Source organism: Syngnathoides biaculeatus, chromosome 2 (assembly GCF_019802595.1).
Source record: "Syngnathoides biaculeatus isolate LvHL_M chromosome 2, ASM1980259v1, whole genome shotgun sequence".
Classification (NCBI taxonomy): Eukaryota; Metazoa; Chordata; class Actinopteri; order Syngnathiformes; family Syngnathidae; genus Syngnathoides; species Syngnathoides biaculeatus.
In genome coordinates this window covers 19,135,588-19,153,169 of record NC_084641.1, presented here as the reverse complement: position 1 = coordinate 19,153,169, position 17,582 = coordinate 19,135,588, and the positions used below count along the sequence as shown (strand labels likewise).

At 41.4% G+C, this 17,582-nt stretch overlaps 1 protein-coding gene across 1 annotated transcript; it reads left to right on the top strand.

Annotated features, from left to right (window-relative positions):
- Positions 1-127: 127 nt before the first annotated feature.
- On the top strand, positions 128-14,004 carry dazap2 (DAZ associated protein 2). The gene is made up of 4 exons (XM_061839586.1): positions 128-293; positions 3,626-3,744; positions 3,812-4,060; positions 9,073-14,004. Exons 1-4 carry the CDS (start codon positions 281-283, stop codon positions 9,199-9,201), a joined length of 510 nt encoding a protein of 169 aa, XP_061695570.1. The 5' UTR covers positions 128-280; the 3' UTR covers positions 9,202-14,004.
- Positions 14,005-17,582: the final 3,578 nt, after the last annotated feature.

Genomic DNA, 17,582 nt, shown 5'->3' with positions numbered 1-17,582 from the left:
CTTGTTTGTCCAAGGCCCACAAAACGGATTGTCCGGCAGGGGGCGCGCCAACTGAAACGCAAACAGGCCGCCCTCAACCGCCGAGCGAGAGCACATGACGTCACTGCTATCCACAACAACAAGAAACCAAATCGGAGAAAAAAAAAAAAAAAAAAACAAGGAAGTGGACCCATTGCGATCTACCGCCGTAAACCAGTTTGTTTAAACGACTCTGTGACGAGATACGCGGAGTCTCCAGCAATACTCTGACCTCCTCCCAACTTCGAACCAGACCGCGACAATGAACAACAAAGGTATTTGAGACGTGATTTCCTTGACGTGTGTATTCCTTCGTCTTTCCTCCCCGTCAGCTGCTGGCTGTTGCGTAGCTAAAGCTAAAGCTAGCCGCGCTGGTGGTTGTTTTGGACATCCGAGGCGGGCTACATGACAATACACCGGCCATGGCGGTGGAACACGGTGACGTTCAGCGGCTTGTAATGTCAAATTAAAGGTTAAATCACCACTTCGTTTCGACCAACACATTTGGGGACATATCCTGTCGTGTTGCATTTTGACAGCTGATTGTGTTATATCCTGTAGTCTGGTTTGGCCGAGCTGTTTTTGGTTTCATTTTCCCAGAGTGGAAAGGGGAGTCCGTGCCAGTGAGACTGACACTTAATTGCTCAGTATTATACTGTACATTTTTCACATATGTACACATTTTAAATAAGATCGAAATTTTTTTCCAATCATAGTGGGATTTTGTGATTCTCATCATTGGTGCGTGTTTACGTTTTGTAATTTGTAAATAAATTATATAGAATAAATGGAGATTCAAGAAAGTGCTAATCACGTAATCGAGGCATTCACCCAAGAGAAACATTTTTTTTCTCATAAGGTTGCGATTTGATTCTTAATGTGGCAAAATGCTTCATTTACATTTTTGTCACTTGATAAAATTCAGAGTATTCTACATATTGTTAGACCAAAACTGTGCTTAAATTTGCGGCACGGTGGAAGCAACTGGTTAGCGTTAGCCTCAGAGTTCTGAGGACGGGGGTTCAAATCCCGGCCCCGCCTATGTGGAGTTTCTCCGGGCACTCTGGTTGCCTCCCACATCCCAAAAGCAGGCAATTGGACACTCGAAATTGCCCGTAAGTGTTATTGTGTGTGCGACAGTTGTCTGTCTCCATGTGCCCTGGGATCGCCTGGCAACCAGTTCAGGGTGTACCCTGCCTCTTCCATGATGACAGCTGGGATAGGCTCCAGCACCCCTGCGACCCATTTGAGGATAAGCAGCTCAGACAATGGATTGATCTGTTTACAATTAAGACATTTTGCATCTTAATGATAATATTGTTGTAATTGGGGACTGAAAACAAAGGCCCACAAAGAATTATTGATAATTATTCATCACCAATTCATGCATTGTGGTGAAAATGTTGTGTAGTGGTCCATGCAGCTCCTGCATTTTAGACTTTGCCCCATTTTGCAGAGAGTGCAGGTTGTTCAATATCCATCTAATGCCCAATACTTAGCCCTGGCCAGTCCCATGCCCAGACTAAAAAAATAAACGAAGTACAGGTAATTTGTGAAAAAAAAAAAAAAGTTTTGTCAGGAAGGGCATGAGCTTCCTGCATAAAAACGTCTTTACGTAGGGGACTTACTGTGGTGATCTCAGACGGAACAAGCAAAAAAGTCACAATGACAATAAATAAGATTCTCATGATGCTGTAATGAATGTATTTTCATAGTTGTATTCATGTGATTAATTAAATTACAGCTGCTCTGGTAATGTATTGTGAATATATTTCCTGTTTCTATGGTCCTCGTCATATTTCCACTGACAACGGGGTAAGAGGCAGTGTCCACCCTGAATGGTCGCCGGCCAATCATTGGGTGGAAATCAACAAGCATTGACTCAAATTCACAACTATGGACAGTACAATACAGTCTCCCGTTAGTTGAAGAAATGAGATTTTGAAAAGGAAGACGCTGGACTTAGTGCACAAGAAAAAAACACGAGGAAAACATCCAAACTCCACAAAGAAAGGCCAACGCCCGGATTCAAACCCCAAGCCAGAATTGTAAGGCATACCTGCTAACCACTAGTGTACCAGACTGCTAAAATTTCCATGGAAATATATACTTTTCAAATGGTTTGGATTTCAGTGTTTATCAAATATTTTCCGCACTGCTGATCCATTCATCCATGATTTGAGCCACTTATCCTCACGAGGGTCGCGGGAGTGGTGGAGCCTATCCCAGCTGACAACGGGCAGGAGGTGGTGTACACCCAGCACTGGTTGCCACCCAATCGGAGGGCACATAGAGACAGTCACAATCACACCTCGGTGGAATTTAGAGTATCAAATTAATGTTGTGTATTTTTGGAATGTGGGAGGAAACCAGAGTGGCCGGAGAAAACCCACGCAGGCACGGGGAGAACATGCAAACTCCACACAGGTGGGTCTGGGATTGAACCCGGGACCTCAGAACTGTGAAGCCAACGCTTTACCAGCTGATCCACCGTGCCGCCACCTATATTAATATTATATATTATTTCTCTTTTGTCCGAAAATGAGTTTGTTGTACACGTGCTTGTTCCAATTCATGTGACGCAGAATGGCAGCATCACCTCATGGAATTGATCCCTCCTCCGTACAGGGCACTTAACTACGCCTCCTGAAGTGACGTCACGCCACGTGCGCTGACGTAAGACAAACAATTCGTAAAAATGGCAAATACAATACAATATATTCTGAACTGAGACAGATTCCATGCTTCTGATTTCACTCAAATCAACGATATAGATTCTAAATAAAATACATTCTTAACTGAGAGAGACGCCATGCTTCTGATTTCATTCAATCATTCACACATAGCAATGTTATGCTAGCGAAGAACGTCTCATTCATTTATACGAGACGTGTATTAAAAATCAAATTTAGGGCATATCTTCGTGCAAACACAGTCTGGTTAAGCTTCGGCCGCGAGCCAGCAAGAAAGCGACACGTTTGTGCAGTCCGATCATCGCTAAATATCGCTCAACAAAGAATAAGTGTGTCAATCGTTCACACGCAGCAGTGTTATGCTAGCGAAGAACTTCAAATTCATTTATACGAGACATGTATAGAAAATCAAATATAGGGCATACCTTCGTGCAAACATATGTGTTCCGGTTGATATTAGATGGATTTAGTTGATGATGCGGTCTTCCACAAAGTTTGATCCATCGAAGGCATTTTTCGTACTGGGTCTTCGGTTTTGGAAAGGGTACGAATCGAACTCCACCAACTAGCCTTTCAAGGATACCTGTCGTCACTATTACAAAGTCCCCGACTACACCTCTTAACCATATTTTTTGTTAAATAACCCAAATACGCGATAAAACGCTAACAAAACCTATACTGGACCATGCAATGTTGTCTGAGAAAATGGCGGGAGCAAAAACGAGCTTTGGTTTATGCAGATCTCTGGCCTCTGATTGGTCAGCGACACGGATTGCGCAATATCCACAGAGGGGTAAATTATCACCAATGATAAAGGAGCATCATTTATGTCCCTGGATGATCACAAAAACAAACGCCATGTTTGATTTGTCCACAATGTGTGTGCGTGTTAAAAAGTATTTGTTCTTCTGCAGGGTCCTATCCACAGCAGAGTGTGTACCCTCAGCAGAGCAACGCACCCGTTTACCCCTCTGCTATGCAGATATCTCCTCAGGCGCCTCCTTACACGGACACGCCTCCCGCATACTCTGAGGTAACCATCGTGATGACTGATGGACTCATTTGTGAATGTTTTAACTTCTTCCTGTATGTCTCCACAGATCTACCAGCCCAGATATGTGCTTCCCCCTCAGGTGACCGGACAGGTGCCTCAGATGTCCTCCCCCTATGTCGGCACTCAGGTCTACATCCCCATGCAGCCGCAGATGCCCGTCGGGCCGATGGCCCAGAATGTCCCCCTGGCGTACTATCCCATGGGGGCTGTGTACCCCCCTGGTTCCACAGTAATGGTGGATGGAGGCTTCGACGCTGGCGCTCGCTTTACAGCCGGCAGCAGCGTTTCCATCCCAGTGAGTGCTTGTTAACGTGTTGCCAGAACATTATTAAAAGGAAAAAAAGGGAGACTAAGTGCACACTCGGTGGACACTCCCAGTCCTAACATGAATAGAAAAAAATGAATGAATGATAAGATCAATTGCCTATACACATTTTTTAAGCCCTAAATCAAAAGACTTTAATATAATTTCTAACTAATTTTACAACGCTGCCCATGTAAATAAATGAATACAGTCTTGTATGAAGTACCGGAATGTGATACTGGAGTAAAAGTACAAGTATCTTAACAGAAAAGAAGTGAAAAGCAAAAGTCACCTTGTTCAATATTATTACTTTAGTAAAAATCTGACCATCATGTTACACAAAGACGATCATAACATAAAAAGCACTGACGTTTGGACCCTATAAGAATACTGTAATTTCCGACCTACAGAGCACACCTGATTATAAGCCCCACCCAGTACATTTGGAAAGGAAATACCATTTGGTACATACATAAGCCGCAAGTGCCCACGTTGAAACAAGAGATATTTGCAAAGACAGTACACAGAAAGAGTTTTCAAAGTTTTAATACCTTAGTTTAGCAACAACACAGTAGTATGAACTGGGCTGATTTAAAACAAAAAAACATACCAGTAAAAAAAAAAAAAAACAGCCACGGCAGCTACACAGTAGCAACATGGTAGGACAGCACTAACACGGCTGGCTAAAAAAAAAAAAAAAAAACATACCGAAATCAGTGAGACTTGGCAGTAACATAGCAGCAAAACGCTAGCATGACGTTAAAGATAGCTGACAGGGCCATGTTAAAGAAAAACAACTAATAAAAATCACTGAGGCACGGCAGTAGCACAGCACCAACAGGCTAGTGCAGCGCTAATAGGGCCGGTTAAAAAAAAAAAAAAAAAAAATACCGGTAAGAGTCACTTCCTCAGCACTTATCATCCACTGGTGTCACTTTTGCCTTTTCCGCCCGAGTGCCCCCTTGCGGCTGTTAGAAAAAATGCACAAATTAGCCGCATCACCGCATGAGCCACAGGGTTAAAAGCGTGTGAAAAAAGTTGCGGCTTATAGGCCGGAAGTTACGGTAATGTGAATTATGTTGTGCAGCAGAGTCAGCAGCAGGTGCTTTCGTTCGGTCAGTGCTGTGCGCGGCTGAGTTGCGTGCCTCGGTCTGGAGAGGCACGGCAGTTGGTCCGCTTCGTGCCTCACAGTGCAGGAATTTTGCCAATGAACAATTTCTCGTGAGCTTACTTTGCAGTAATGAAGAGAGATGGGGAAAGTGTACTAGGGTTAAAAAAAAAAAAAAAAAAAGTGTACTTTAAGAAGTGCGGCGGGGGCAAGGTGAAAGTTGCCAGGAATATCAGTAATAAAGTACAGATATCTTAAAATGTTGACACAGAGTCCCAAGCTGATAACTCAGCTAGGACTGTGGTTTTATGCCCAGGAACTCCACTTGAGTAACAGTAATGAGTTTTTAACTCATATTTATTCCCAAATACATGAAATCTACCTACATGGCATTCACATATTTTTTTTTCTTTATTTCACTTAGACCACAGCTTTCAAACTCAAGCCCCAGGGGCCAGATCCGGCCCCCCACATGATTTTATGTAGCCCGCGAAGGCAAATCATCGGTGTCAAAATCTGTGACTCTTGTGAGAATATGTCCCAACATTTCAAATTGTCATATATCATAAATGATAATGTTGAGATATTATAAGCATTTTTGTGTTACCAGACGTGAACAATGGTTGAAAAACCCATTGCGCTTGATTTCTGATTCCAAAACCAGTTCATAAATTTCCTGTGTAATTATGATAAGGCAATTGAGGATTTTCATGGTTTCACCCTGAGGCCCTCTGAGGAAAATCCTAAGTACAATGTGGCCCGCGACAAAAATGAGTTTGAGACCCCTGACTTCCACGATTCAAAGTGTAACCACTTACAGACCGTATCAGAGTGTCCTGGGCCATTATGTCACTGTGACTGGGCAAACTTACAAGTGCCTTCTTTGAAGTAAAGTTTTGTTTGCTTACACTGTACTCCACTTGAAGTTGTCACCTTAATAACGAAACCAGTTTTTAGACTCGTAAACATGAGGGCTTGCGAGGAGAACATGCTTGCTTGATTTGCGAATGTCCCACGGCTGATTAAATACCGTGCATTTGTACACCCAGTCGGAATGGATTACTGTAGGTAAACAGTTTTCAGAGGTCTTCTTTGGGAATGAGAAAAAAGTATTGAAACCTGGCAAAAGTGCTACTCTGCCTCGTCTCGAGTCCAACGCAGCTCCCAAACTGGGTGTCTTTGGCGGAGATAAAGGTCAGGTTTTACAACGATTACGCATCACGGCTGCCCTCCCCACGCTTTCGGCATTTCGCCACAGGAACTTAACAGTCAGCGACAACGTAATTGCGTTGGGTTATTATGATTTTTGCCATAAGCGCATTCAGCAACACATAGGGGCCATGTGGGGTCGGGAATAAAAAGAGGCCTTTAGTCTTATAGTGAGGGATAATTGGCCCACTAATAGGGAAATTGCTCTGGAAGGGGACATGGGTGAATACTAAAGGGGGGGGGGGTGTTGTTGTTTGGTTATATTCATCGTCCACTCCCATGGAATTGAACCTGCTGCTATGATCATCACTGGCCACAATGAATGCAAATGTCGCCATTTCATACATCATGACATCATAAATTATGAATATAGTTTTGCTGCAAAACATATTCTTTAGAAAGTGGAGTTGGAGGGCTTGGCAGCAGCTGAGACTCGCGCGCTTAAAACCCAGAAATGCGTGTTGAGCGGGCAGGTACATGAATTGACAAAACTACATCACAATGCCAGTGATGTTCAAATCCTCCCATTCCCAGTCTTTTGCATTCAATTGACAAACCGCATAGTTGTCAAACTTAAACGAGGTCATACTCATTTTGACCTAGCCATCCATCCATGTTCTTAGCCGCTTATCCTCACAAGGGTCGCGGGCAGTGCTGATGCTGATCCCAGCTGTCAAGAGGGAGGAGACGGGGTAAACCCTGAACTGGTTGCCAGCCAATCGCAGCGCACATGGAGACAGACAATGGTTGCAGTCACAATCACACTTGGGGGCAATTTAGTGTCCGATTAATGTTGCGTGTTTTGGGGATCTGGGAGGAAACTGGAGTGCCTGAAGAAAACCAACGCAGGCAAACTAGTTGAGCCACTGTGACACCATTTTGACTTATGGTAAGCATAAAACAGTTGTCAAAAATTAGATTCTGATGGAAGAGTTTGGGACCAAGGCGCCACGCACTAGATAGCACAGGCTCGAGTACTGTAAACCTTCTAATACTTGTGGGGAATAACAAATCCTGAAACGTTGTAATATCAAACTAAGATATTGCTGTTCTGTTTGGGAGCATCTTTGTACCTCGATTTATTTATGGATATTCATGGGTAGCTTTGTGACCTTTAAAAAAAAAAAATACACATCTTTCATCTACACATTTTTCAGGCTTTACTGTAATTTCTTGGCAAAAATGTGCAAATTTTTCCAAAAATTTTCAAAAAGTTAAGAGCGCATTATATGTAGGTATGTATGAAAAATAAAAAATACAATCACATTGTATAGTGGTATACAGGTATATAGAGTGGTAAAGAAAATGTATACATGATACTTGATATCATATTCAATGTCTTATGTTACACATTTCCATATACTACAGTAATGTGCGCCCCCAACCTGAGCTCTAAGACCTTTTCGGGGAGCTCGCATTTTACGATCATTAGCGTTGTTGCTACTCCACCAAAGATCAGAAACGACTCCCCGTGAGTTTGTTTTAACTTAAACTAAGACACAAAATGTCGACTACTGCAGCTGCTTTGAAAAGAAATGTGTCATCACTCGTGCCGATGATGCCGCAAACCCGGATGTTGTGTGGCAGTCTGAAGCAACGATAGGTCAGTGACTTTAGGTGGGTATCAAAAGAACGTGAGCTCAAACTACGTAGTATGAGCATCATGGGCACATGGGAAAAAAAAAAAAAACACGGGCAAACGCACACAATTGAAATGCTTGCAGGTTTTTTTTTTTTTTTTTTTCCCAAATGGCCCAATTACACTCATTTCTACTTAGTTTGAGCTCACGTTGTTTTGATAGCCACCTGACGCCATAGGAAAGCTGCTACAGATTGGAGCCGAATGGAGGGCGAGAGGCTGCGCAACCCAAACTCTTGGGATTCAAAAAATGTTTCCTCACAAACGCCATGGATGGCACAGAGGATGACATGTGGTGGGAGCAAGATGGGATCACTGTTCATGAATGCAAGAGGCACCAGAACTGAACCAAGTCATCAATAATGAGTTTGACAGTGATGCACCAAAGGTAGCTACGATGGAGCTTTCTCAGACTGGAGATGAGTCAGATCCTTCTTTTCCAAGTCCTGGCCAAGGATGTGTAATATAGTGCATAAACTGCATTCTGGACAAATGTTTTATGCACAAATGCACACAGTGTTAAATAGTTTATATTGACAGTATTAATAAAATGTGTGCCATCATTAAGCATTTATTTTAGTTGGTTGAGGGATTCTGTTCTGACAATTACAGGGACCAGGACAAGCATGTCCTGTGGCCAGCACATGCACAATGATTATTATTTAATGATTGTTGTACAGACAGTTTTTTGAAATACAATACAAGTACAAACCTAACAAAATATAAATGCAGATCATTCCTAATATTTTGTGAATTTGGGTTGCAGAAAATTGGTGGTGCGCATTGTACATTGGTAGTTTTTTTTTTTTTTTTTTTTTTTTTTTTTAAGGTGGTGCGCATTATACTCAAGAATTTACAGAACCTGTATCTGAAAATCATGTGCTCGCATCAGGAAATCTCTCTTGCATTTTCTTTTACATTACCATCCATTCCCAATGTTAACTTTCCAATTTGTAATATTTTCAAAATTCCCGAGGTCAACTTCGCGTGGAAATCCACAGAAAATTTTCCAGCCCTTTTTAACTGGTGTATTTTATTTCCCCCTAGCCCCCGCCACCCGGGCACCCCCCGAATGCCGCTCAACTGGCGGCCATGCAGGGTGCCAATGTGGTCATGACGCAGCGCAAGAATAACTTCTTCTTGGGCGGCTCCAGCGGAGGTTACACCATCTGGTAACGGCAGCTGCTCCTTCACACCTGCGCCCAATCCAGTTCCCACCCCCTCTCCAACATCACGTACCCCCCCCCCCTTCCTCCTTAGGCTGCTTGGCCACAATACTGATATCACCTAATGGAATGTAATGTTTTTGAGCCCTTGTGAAAGGTACAGTACTCCACTTGTAACCTAGCGATCAAATGACCAACGCGAGTATTTAACGTCGTAGAATCCATCCCGTCATCCTTCATTGCGTCACGCTTTGGTTTTAGTTTAGGTCTTACCAGGTTCACGAGAATGGTGGCCTGTGCTTCGACACTTGTGGATCAGTAGGTTAGTGAGGTAGCTAAACTCCATATATTTCACAAGAGTTAGGCTGTCTATGGTAGCTTTTCAGATCAGTTTAACAGATTAAAATAGGGAAAAGCATCAGCGGCCAACCAATCAAATTATTTAAAAAGAGCGCCACAACTCCAACTCGGTTAACGGCCTTTGGGGAGTTCTGCTAAAGTCTACGCAGGAGGCCACACCCACCCAGTCCCTCCCTCTCAATCCCAAGGAAGTGTTTAAAAAAAATTTCTCCCTCCCACAGCGATCACTCCCAATCCTGAGTGTAAAAAAAAGTAAAATCATAAAAATCCAGTTCTTCTCCAGTTTTCTTCCTCAGTATAAAATTTGCAGTTTGTGTCTGGCTTAGTCGCCGTAATACATAAATTGAATCACCAAAATGATCAAAAATAAAACAAATTTACTCACAAAAGTTGTTTTAATGTCTGAGTTTAGCAATGGTTACCTCGATGCTGAGGGGAAAAGTTCAAATAATGTGAATAAAAATTCAATTAAAATGCATCGTGGGGCCCACTTCCGTCCATTCCCCGTGACTCGCTCTCAATGCCCCCCCACCAAATTCTGCGATTGTGAAATTCACTCCCATCTCCCGGGAATCCCGAAAAATGTCAACATCTAGTCTACACCGGAGATTCACAACTGGTCTCGCAGACTGCGCCATGCTCATTTTAATAGACGTCAAACCAAATTATTGTTCAGAATCATTACAGAGCACACTACAAGGACCTGAGGAGTCAAATTGATGATTAACATGACACCAACTACGTAAGGCCACGAAATTGGACATTACCGCATTGGAGCACAAACTGAGGAGGAATGTGACAACTGCAAGTACAGAAGTGTATGAAATATTAAAAGTATATATCAGTACAATAAAGGGCCACACTTGAGTACATATCACACACTGGAGTTTATGTCCCTTCGTATTGTCAATGTAAAATAAATAAATGTCCACATTTGATCAAGTCATATTTATCAGGGCACGAACCTAAACCCTCTAAGATGGTGCGTCTTTCCAATGCTTGCGCATCAGTTAAAAATTAAAGTTAGCTGGGATAGGCTCCAACACTCCCGCGAGCCTTGTGAGGATAAGCGGCTTGGAAAAAGGATGGACGGATAGATGGGTGTGTATTAAATCCATTTTCATTTTCTGTACCGCTTTACCACCCCGCAAGAGTCACTGGTGAGCCGGAGCCCATCCCGGCTTCGTCGGAATGATTTTTGCCCGACCCGGTTGAGGATCACCGCGCTGGTCTTCTGACCAAAATGTCAGACTACAGTCAGGGTCTTAAAAAAAAAAAAAAAAAAAAAAAGACAGTAGGCAATATTTAGAGTTACATTCATGTAGTTTATGATAGTCAAGCTGCTTAATGGTGAACGTGAAACGCAATTACAAAGTTGAATGCAAAAAAAAAAAAATCCCCCCCATCTTTTTTGTTTTTCTTCAAAACCTTTGTGTAGTAAACTAATAGATGTCGTAGTTCCATGTAAATACCGGTATGACTATCATAAGACATTGTCAAGAAGAAAAAAAATACTTTGAGCTAGATTAAACTTGTTTTACACACAGTGTAAAAAAAAAAAAAAAAAAAATAGCAAGTAGCATTTAAAGACCTTAACGTAAACATTCTAGAATGCACTTGCGCCAAAAGTGGTTTACTGTACCTTGTTGGGCAACTTGTAGATTTAACATAGTCAAGTGCCAAAGAGCACTGGGGATCGTCCCCATTTATTGAAACAAAACGCTAAAAAGGAACATGGAAAGATATTTAGTTCATCCAAATATTGAATTGACTTGGACAGGCTGGTTGGTGGAACATTTGTAGCTTTTTCATTTTCTTGTCGGATACCCAGAGTTTATATACTAAATGTCTGAAATGTGCATACTAGTTATTTGATTTTTTGTTTACTTGAAAAAAAGTCCCCTTTAGTGCTGGCTTCTATTTGGCATGTTTGAAAAGATTCCTTGGTTTCCCTTTCATGAGGACTGATTATTTTTATTTTTTTTTTTTTAAACACGTGCTCTGAGTCAGTTGTACCAAAGAAAACAATATTTTGCATCATCCACTATCAGTCATGGTCAATCTTCAATCAGTCAATCTTCAAACGAAATTGTGAGTTGCACATTAATCAAAGCAGAGATCCATTATTAAAAAAAAAAAACAAATTCAAGATAAGGGGTTGGTGGTTCTTTTTGTCATCATGGTTTTGTGTGCGTTAGGAAAACTGTGAAATATTGTGCGAACGGGCTTTGCTATTTGCATTAGTCACAGCTTATTTAACAACAACTGGTCAGAAAACTCCTACCGGTGTTTTTGTATGTTTGATGACTATTCTTTTTTTTTTTTTTTTAAAACTTAATATAATGTCAAATTAATGTAAGGGTGCGAGGACAACTCCCTTGAAATACAAGGTTAGATTTGGGTAAAATTGCGGGGAATTTGTCAGAAAATCTCAAAAGTCATCCAGGATTGGCCCAGTGGAGGCACGTGACCGGGCTAAGCCAATCAAAATGCAGTGATGAAACCCCTTTAAACTTGTTCACTCACAGATTTTCATCTTCCCTTCTGGAGAAAACTTGACCACCTCTCCACTCATCATTATGATGCTACAAGATAGGATTAAGTCTAAAAATAAAAAACAATTACCATGACATTCGGGAATCGATAATTTCTGGTGCCCGGCGCTCGTGTTTATTAACAGAATTGAACCAAAATGCACAGATGAGACTTTTTTTTTTTAAATTCAGTCTGTATGCTCCAAGTTATGCATTTTTTTTTTTTTTTATGTATCAGAACAGAATTTTTTTTGCTGTTGTCATCAAACTGGGTGTCCGACAGCGGTGTTCAAGTTTTGGCTGCTGTTGCCACAGGCCGGGGCAGAGGCAGGGGGGAACGCTCATGGATAGCAGTGTTGATGACGCAGTTGAAGAAATAAGGCAGCAATAGCGGGGGTCTTTCAGTCAAAAGCGGGCCTACAGCTTCCAAAACTTGAACAGAACTCTTTAGCTTGTTTTTTTTTTTGTTTTGTTTTTTTTCCTCCCCCCATATGACAGTGGTGCCAGCAATATGAAGTACATCGTGTACAAGTGCAGCAGTAATGCCAACCACAACCAGACAGACTTCCTCTCTGTTGAAGGATCACAGACATTCCTGGTTCAGGGATTCTCTTTCCGACATTTTGTAAAAAGAAAAAAAAAAAGAAGAAGAAGAGACGCAACGCTAAAGCGACGACGGATTTATTATGCACATGTTCTGTCTTTCGAGATGACTAAAGGAGACGAGTGTCAATGACTTAGGTGCACTTAACTTTTTTATACTAAACTTAAGATTTAAAAATGTAAGTTTAGAATAAAGGTTATTTTGGACATTTGAGAAGTTTGTTTAAATTTATTCACATGTAATGTATTCAAATGGGGCACACTGCTAAATAAAGTACATTGTTTTTTGTAATGTGATGTGATGTGAGCATTAATGTCTTCTTTTCATTTGATTTGCATTTTTCCAGATTGAATGAATGTTGCCAACGTTTTTAATCAAGTTAACGTTTTTACAGCTTAAACAAAAACTGCATGGCAGCAGATTTGTGTCTCTCGCTAGATTATTACACAGGACATTTTCAATTCGATTAGTAATGGTAAATAGAAAAATGGTTTCATGTACTAAAGTCTCCCTTGACTTCATCAAATTTTAGGCTATAATCGTAAAGACAATCAAATAATAGATTTCATGGTGGTCTAAGGCAAATGGAATCCAAACAACAAAAGTATGCAAAATATAAAATATGGTAACAACTTAAATTTTGCCACAGCTTTGATGATTGAACCCATTGAGAAAGTTAATTGGTGGTGGCGGCGGCCCACTGGAATGCAATTCTTGCATAAGAATAAAAACAAATTAGCTAAGTGCATCATAGCAACCATGTTGAGTTGCAAAAGCAGTCCTGCTTGACATTATTGGCACCCCTACATTTCACGGCGCCATATTGCCGGTCAAAAAGAGCTGCACAACAGTGTGGGGGACATTGAACCGGAGCAGAAAATTCACAATGCCCGAGACTTGTTGTGCTGTTGGTTTTTACAATAGACAAGACAGAGATTCAAAGAGGTCATTCTATAGAATACCATCTGAAAAGACCAGAAAAGATCGATGGATTTTGGCAATTAAACGTGATGGATGGTGCCCAACCAAAATACACACACACACACACCTGTGTAACAATCGCTTCATTTCCGGTAGGAATTATTATTCTCAATATCAAATTACCAAGAAGTATTTATAATGCCAAGGTGGCCCGTTTAAGAACAAAAAAGAATAGATAGGGAGTAATATCCAACGTACACGGAAGCATGTTGCAGCCAAGCCACATTTTTTTTTTAAATATACATTGTTCTCAAATGAGTCCAATGCATATTTAAAAAAAGAAAATAAGCCATCGGTCACACAGGTTTAAGATAAGTTAACGTGTGGCCGCAACATGCTTCCGTGTACGTGGGCTGAAACCTATCCCAGCGGTTTTGCATATTAAAAAAAAAAAAAAAAAAAAAAGTTTACTGAGGTTTAACGTGTGGCCGCAACACGCTTTAGTGTACATTGGAGACAAATGAGTCTTTTTTTTTTTAAAGGCATTGTTCTCAAATGAACCAACTTGGCATTATAAATTGGGAAACGCTACAGGGAAGCCGACTCGCTTGTCCTGTCCCCCCATCATAATTAATGAATGTGAGTTTGTTTAAAACCAGGGGTCATTTATTTAAATATTGGTATTTGTATTGAATACTAACTGAAAAGATTGATGGATTTCGGCAAAGGTTAACGTGTAGCCGAACACACTTCTGCGTTCACGAGCCGTCTCCCCGTTGAGAACAGATCCAGCAACGAAGTATTTGTATGAGTCCACACTTTTTTACGCTTTCAAACTCTTCTGTGCAAATCTCCATGACATACTCACCAGATCCATGTGTCGATCCAATTGTCCAGGACAAGCGGAATTGAATTAACAGTCCAATTTCTTATTGGCGAAAACATCGACTTTGGCATTAAATACGGGTCCTCTATGCTGAGTTTATCTAATTTTTCCACATACCTTCGTTTATTATAACCTTCTAAATGTTTAACGGTATCAGACAAAACTCTGGGAGACGTATTTTCGTGTCATCTCCAACCGACTTAGCATTGAGCGCTGCTTTGCTTGACCGGCAGTATGGCCAGTCACGTGACTTCAGTGACATAGGTGCACGAGCTCTATAGTATCTTCAGAACTGGAACTGTATCAAACTTTTAGCTTCAGGTCCAAAGTACATTTAGCAAAGACAATTTTCAACTTAAATGCCATTTCATAGGGGGAAAAAAAAAGTGCTGCAATATCAGCACCCTTCAATGTTTGATTGCACACCCTTTTGCAGCCATGTGAGCCTCCAAACATTTCTTGTATCCATCTCTAACCATTTTGCACTTTTCTCCCACTTACATTTTCTGGCGGTTTTCTGGTCAATTTTTTTCCCATTTCAACCATTCCTGTGTGCTTTGGGTCTTTGTCTTGCTGGAGGAACCATGATCTTTGACTCAAACCAACTTTTCTTACACTTGCGAGGACTGCATTCTAAAATCTCTTGATTATTTTCTGATTTTATGATAAATGTGATACAGTCAAGGCCTCTAGTACAGATGTAACAAGCATGCTTGACTTTTTGCAGGGTGCTGTTCTTTTCCTTAAAGGCTTCATTGTGCCATCTGTAAACAGTTTGTAGTCCACAAAAAGTTCTACTTTTATTTCATCTGTACATTAAATGTTTATCATTTAGTCTTATGACTAACAAAAAAGTTCTATATAGATACTTCTCACGTGATGCCATGAGTCACATGACTTTGTTTACAACGCCTACTGGACGGCAAAACTACAATACAGCTCGCGTTTCTTAGTGATCTTTTTGTGAATATTGACTTGCTTATAAGTGTGTTTATGGCCTTTTCATCATGGTATTTCATTGTGTGGCTTATGGTTGCAAAAACACACAAAAAGGGGTCTGACACTTCAGGCATTTTTATGGACGTCTTTGGTCTGTCAATCTGCCTACGAGCACCTGCAGTGAAACTTTGTGGTGGATAACGTGAACCTCGTGGCTGTCGCTAGCCATAGCCATGAGCTGCACTTTTGCTAACTTCCGGGAGTGGGCTACGCCGATCGCTTTATTGAGCGTGCACTCCGGTCTCTGAGTAACTTTTCACACACACAGGGTGAATCGGTAGTGAAAACTATGCGGCCTCTGACCATCTCATCGCTGTTTGTGTAGTCTTTACCCAACAGCTTGAGTTCTGTCACAAAGTGCTCAAATGACTCACAGTTACCTTGCGCCTTCTCGTAAAACTTTCATCCATCCATTTTCTTCACCGCTTATCCTCATGAGCGTCGCGGGGAGTGCTGGAGCCCATACATGCTGTTAACAGGCAGGAGGCGGGGTACACCCTTAACTGGTTGCCAGCCAATTGCAGGGCACATGGGGACAGACAACAGCCGCACCTGGGAGCAATTTAGAGTGTCCAATTAATGTTGCATGCTTTTGGAATGTGGGAGGAAACCCACACAGGCAGAACATGAAACTCCACACAGGCGGGTCTGGTCGGGTCACAACTATGAGGCCAACGCTTTACCAGCTGAGCCACCGTCCCGCCCTCGTGAAACTTATTTCAGGCAAATATGGGGTTTGCTTTCGGAGTGAGGTAATCAGAGAATTTTTCGTGATAAGTTTTTTAGCAACATATCTTCGTATCGGGTCAGTGTCCACGTATTGTCTCCGCAACACATCTGGTAAATTGGATGACTCGCAGTCCATCCTCGGGCTTGAATAAAGTAGATGTAAGTCCAACTGTACTTTTCAACGTGGGTAATATTTATTTTGCTTTGTCTCCCGCCAACCTCTCTTGCTCACTTCCTTATCGTCCTCTCTCGTCGCACCCTGCTGATGTCAACACAATCACACCACAAACTCTAGAGTTTCACATGTGGCTTCTTTCTTTGCTCCTCACTCCAGCACAAGTGCCTCAATCACCTCTGGTTACCGTGTTTGTTTGTCAAAGGACTTTCAAGAGAAAAGATCAAACGATAACAGTACCCAAAACGTTAACAGTATACACTTATTGCTTCCTAGCCTTGAAATGTAGACACGATCTTGGCGTCCAAAATGGCGTTGTAAACAAAAAACTTGTGGTCGGCATGACATCAATGAAAAGTATCTATTGAAAGACGTTGATTCACTTGATTTAATTTCCCACATTTAGTCAACTACATGTCCATGTTGCTCTTCCAAATCTGCAGATATAAATAAGTGTATAAATCAGGGGTGCCCAGACGTTTTTTTTTTTTAAAGCCAAAGATCTACTTTTCAAACAGCCAACCTCTCGCAATATAAATATCGATCTAAATATGGCTCGAAACGATATGGGAAAATCGCTCCGGTCGTGTCACTGGCTTCACTCTCGTTCATCTGCCATCTTTTTTGGCAGAGCGTGTTTACATGACATCACAGACAAATATGGCCGCCACTGTGATGCGCATTGTATCGAGTCAAACAACTTTGGGCTTTTATAAACCACTCCAAGCTCACTTTTCACAACTCTTATCATCATCAAATTGATTAATATTATTTGTAATTTTGCTAACAATACCTATTTTAAGACCTTTTTGTTCACTGAAACAATTACCATTTGGATGATGACTGTCAGTAATTTAAGTACAGTACTTGTATGAGTGAGACTGATTTTCAAGACGAAATTCAGTGACTTTATCTTTATTGATCAAATCGTGTAAAAACAGCCTGATCCTTCTATCCATTTTCTGTGCCGCTTATCCTGTTCAGGGTTGCAGGGAGCCGGAGCGTTTAACAGTCCGATTTTTAACTAAAGGCTAAAAACTACAACCAAATTGGTCACCAGAGCACATAGTGAGAGTCAAATATTTACACAGTCACTACGTGAGAAGAGACCCCTACACATTTGTTTTACACAGTTTTGCTAAATGCATCATAACAGCGGTTCCAGCAACATCAGGAGGCAAAA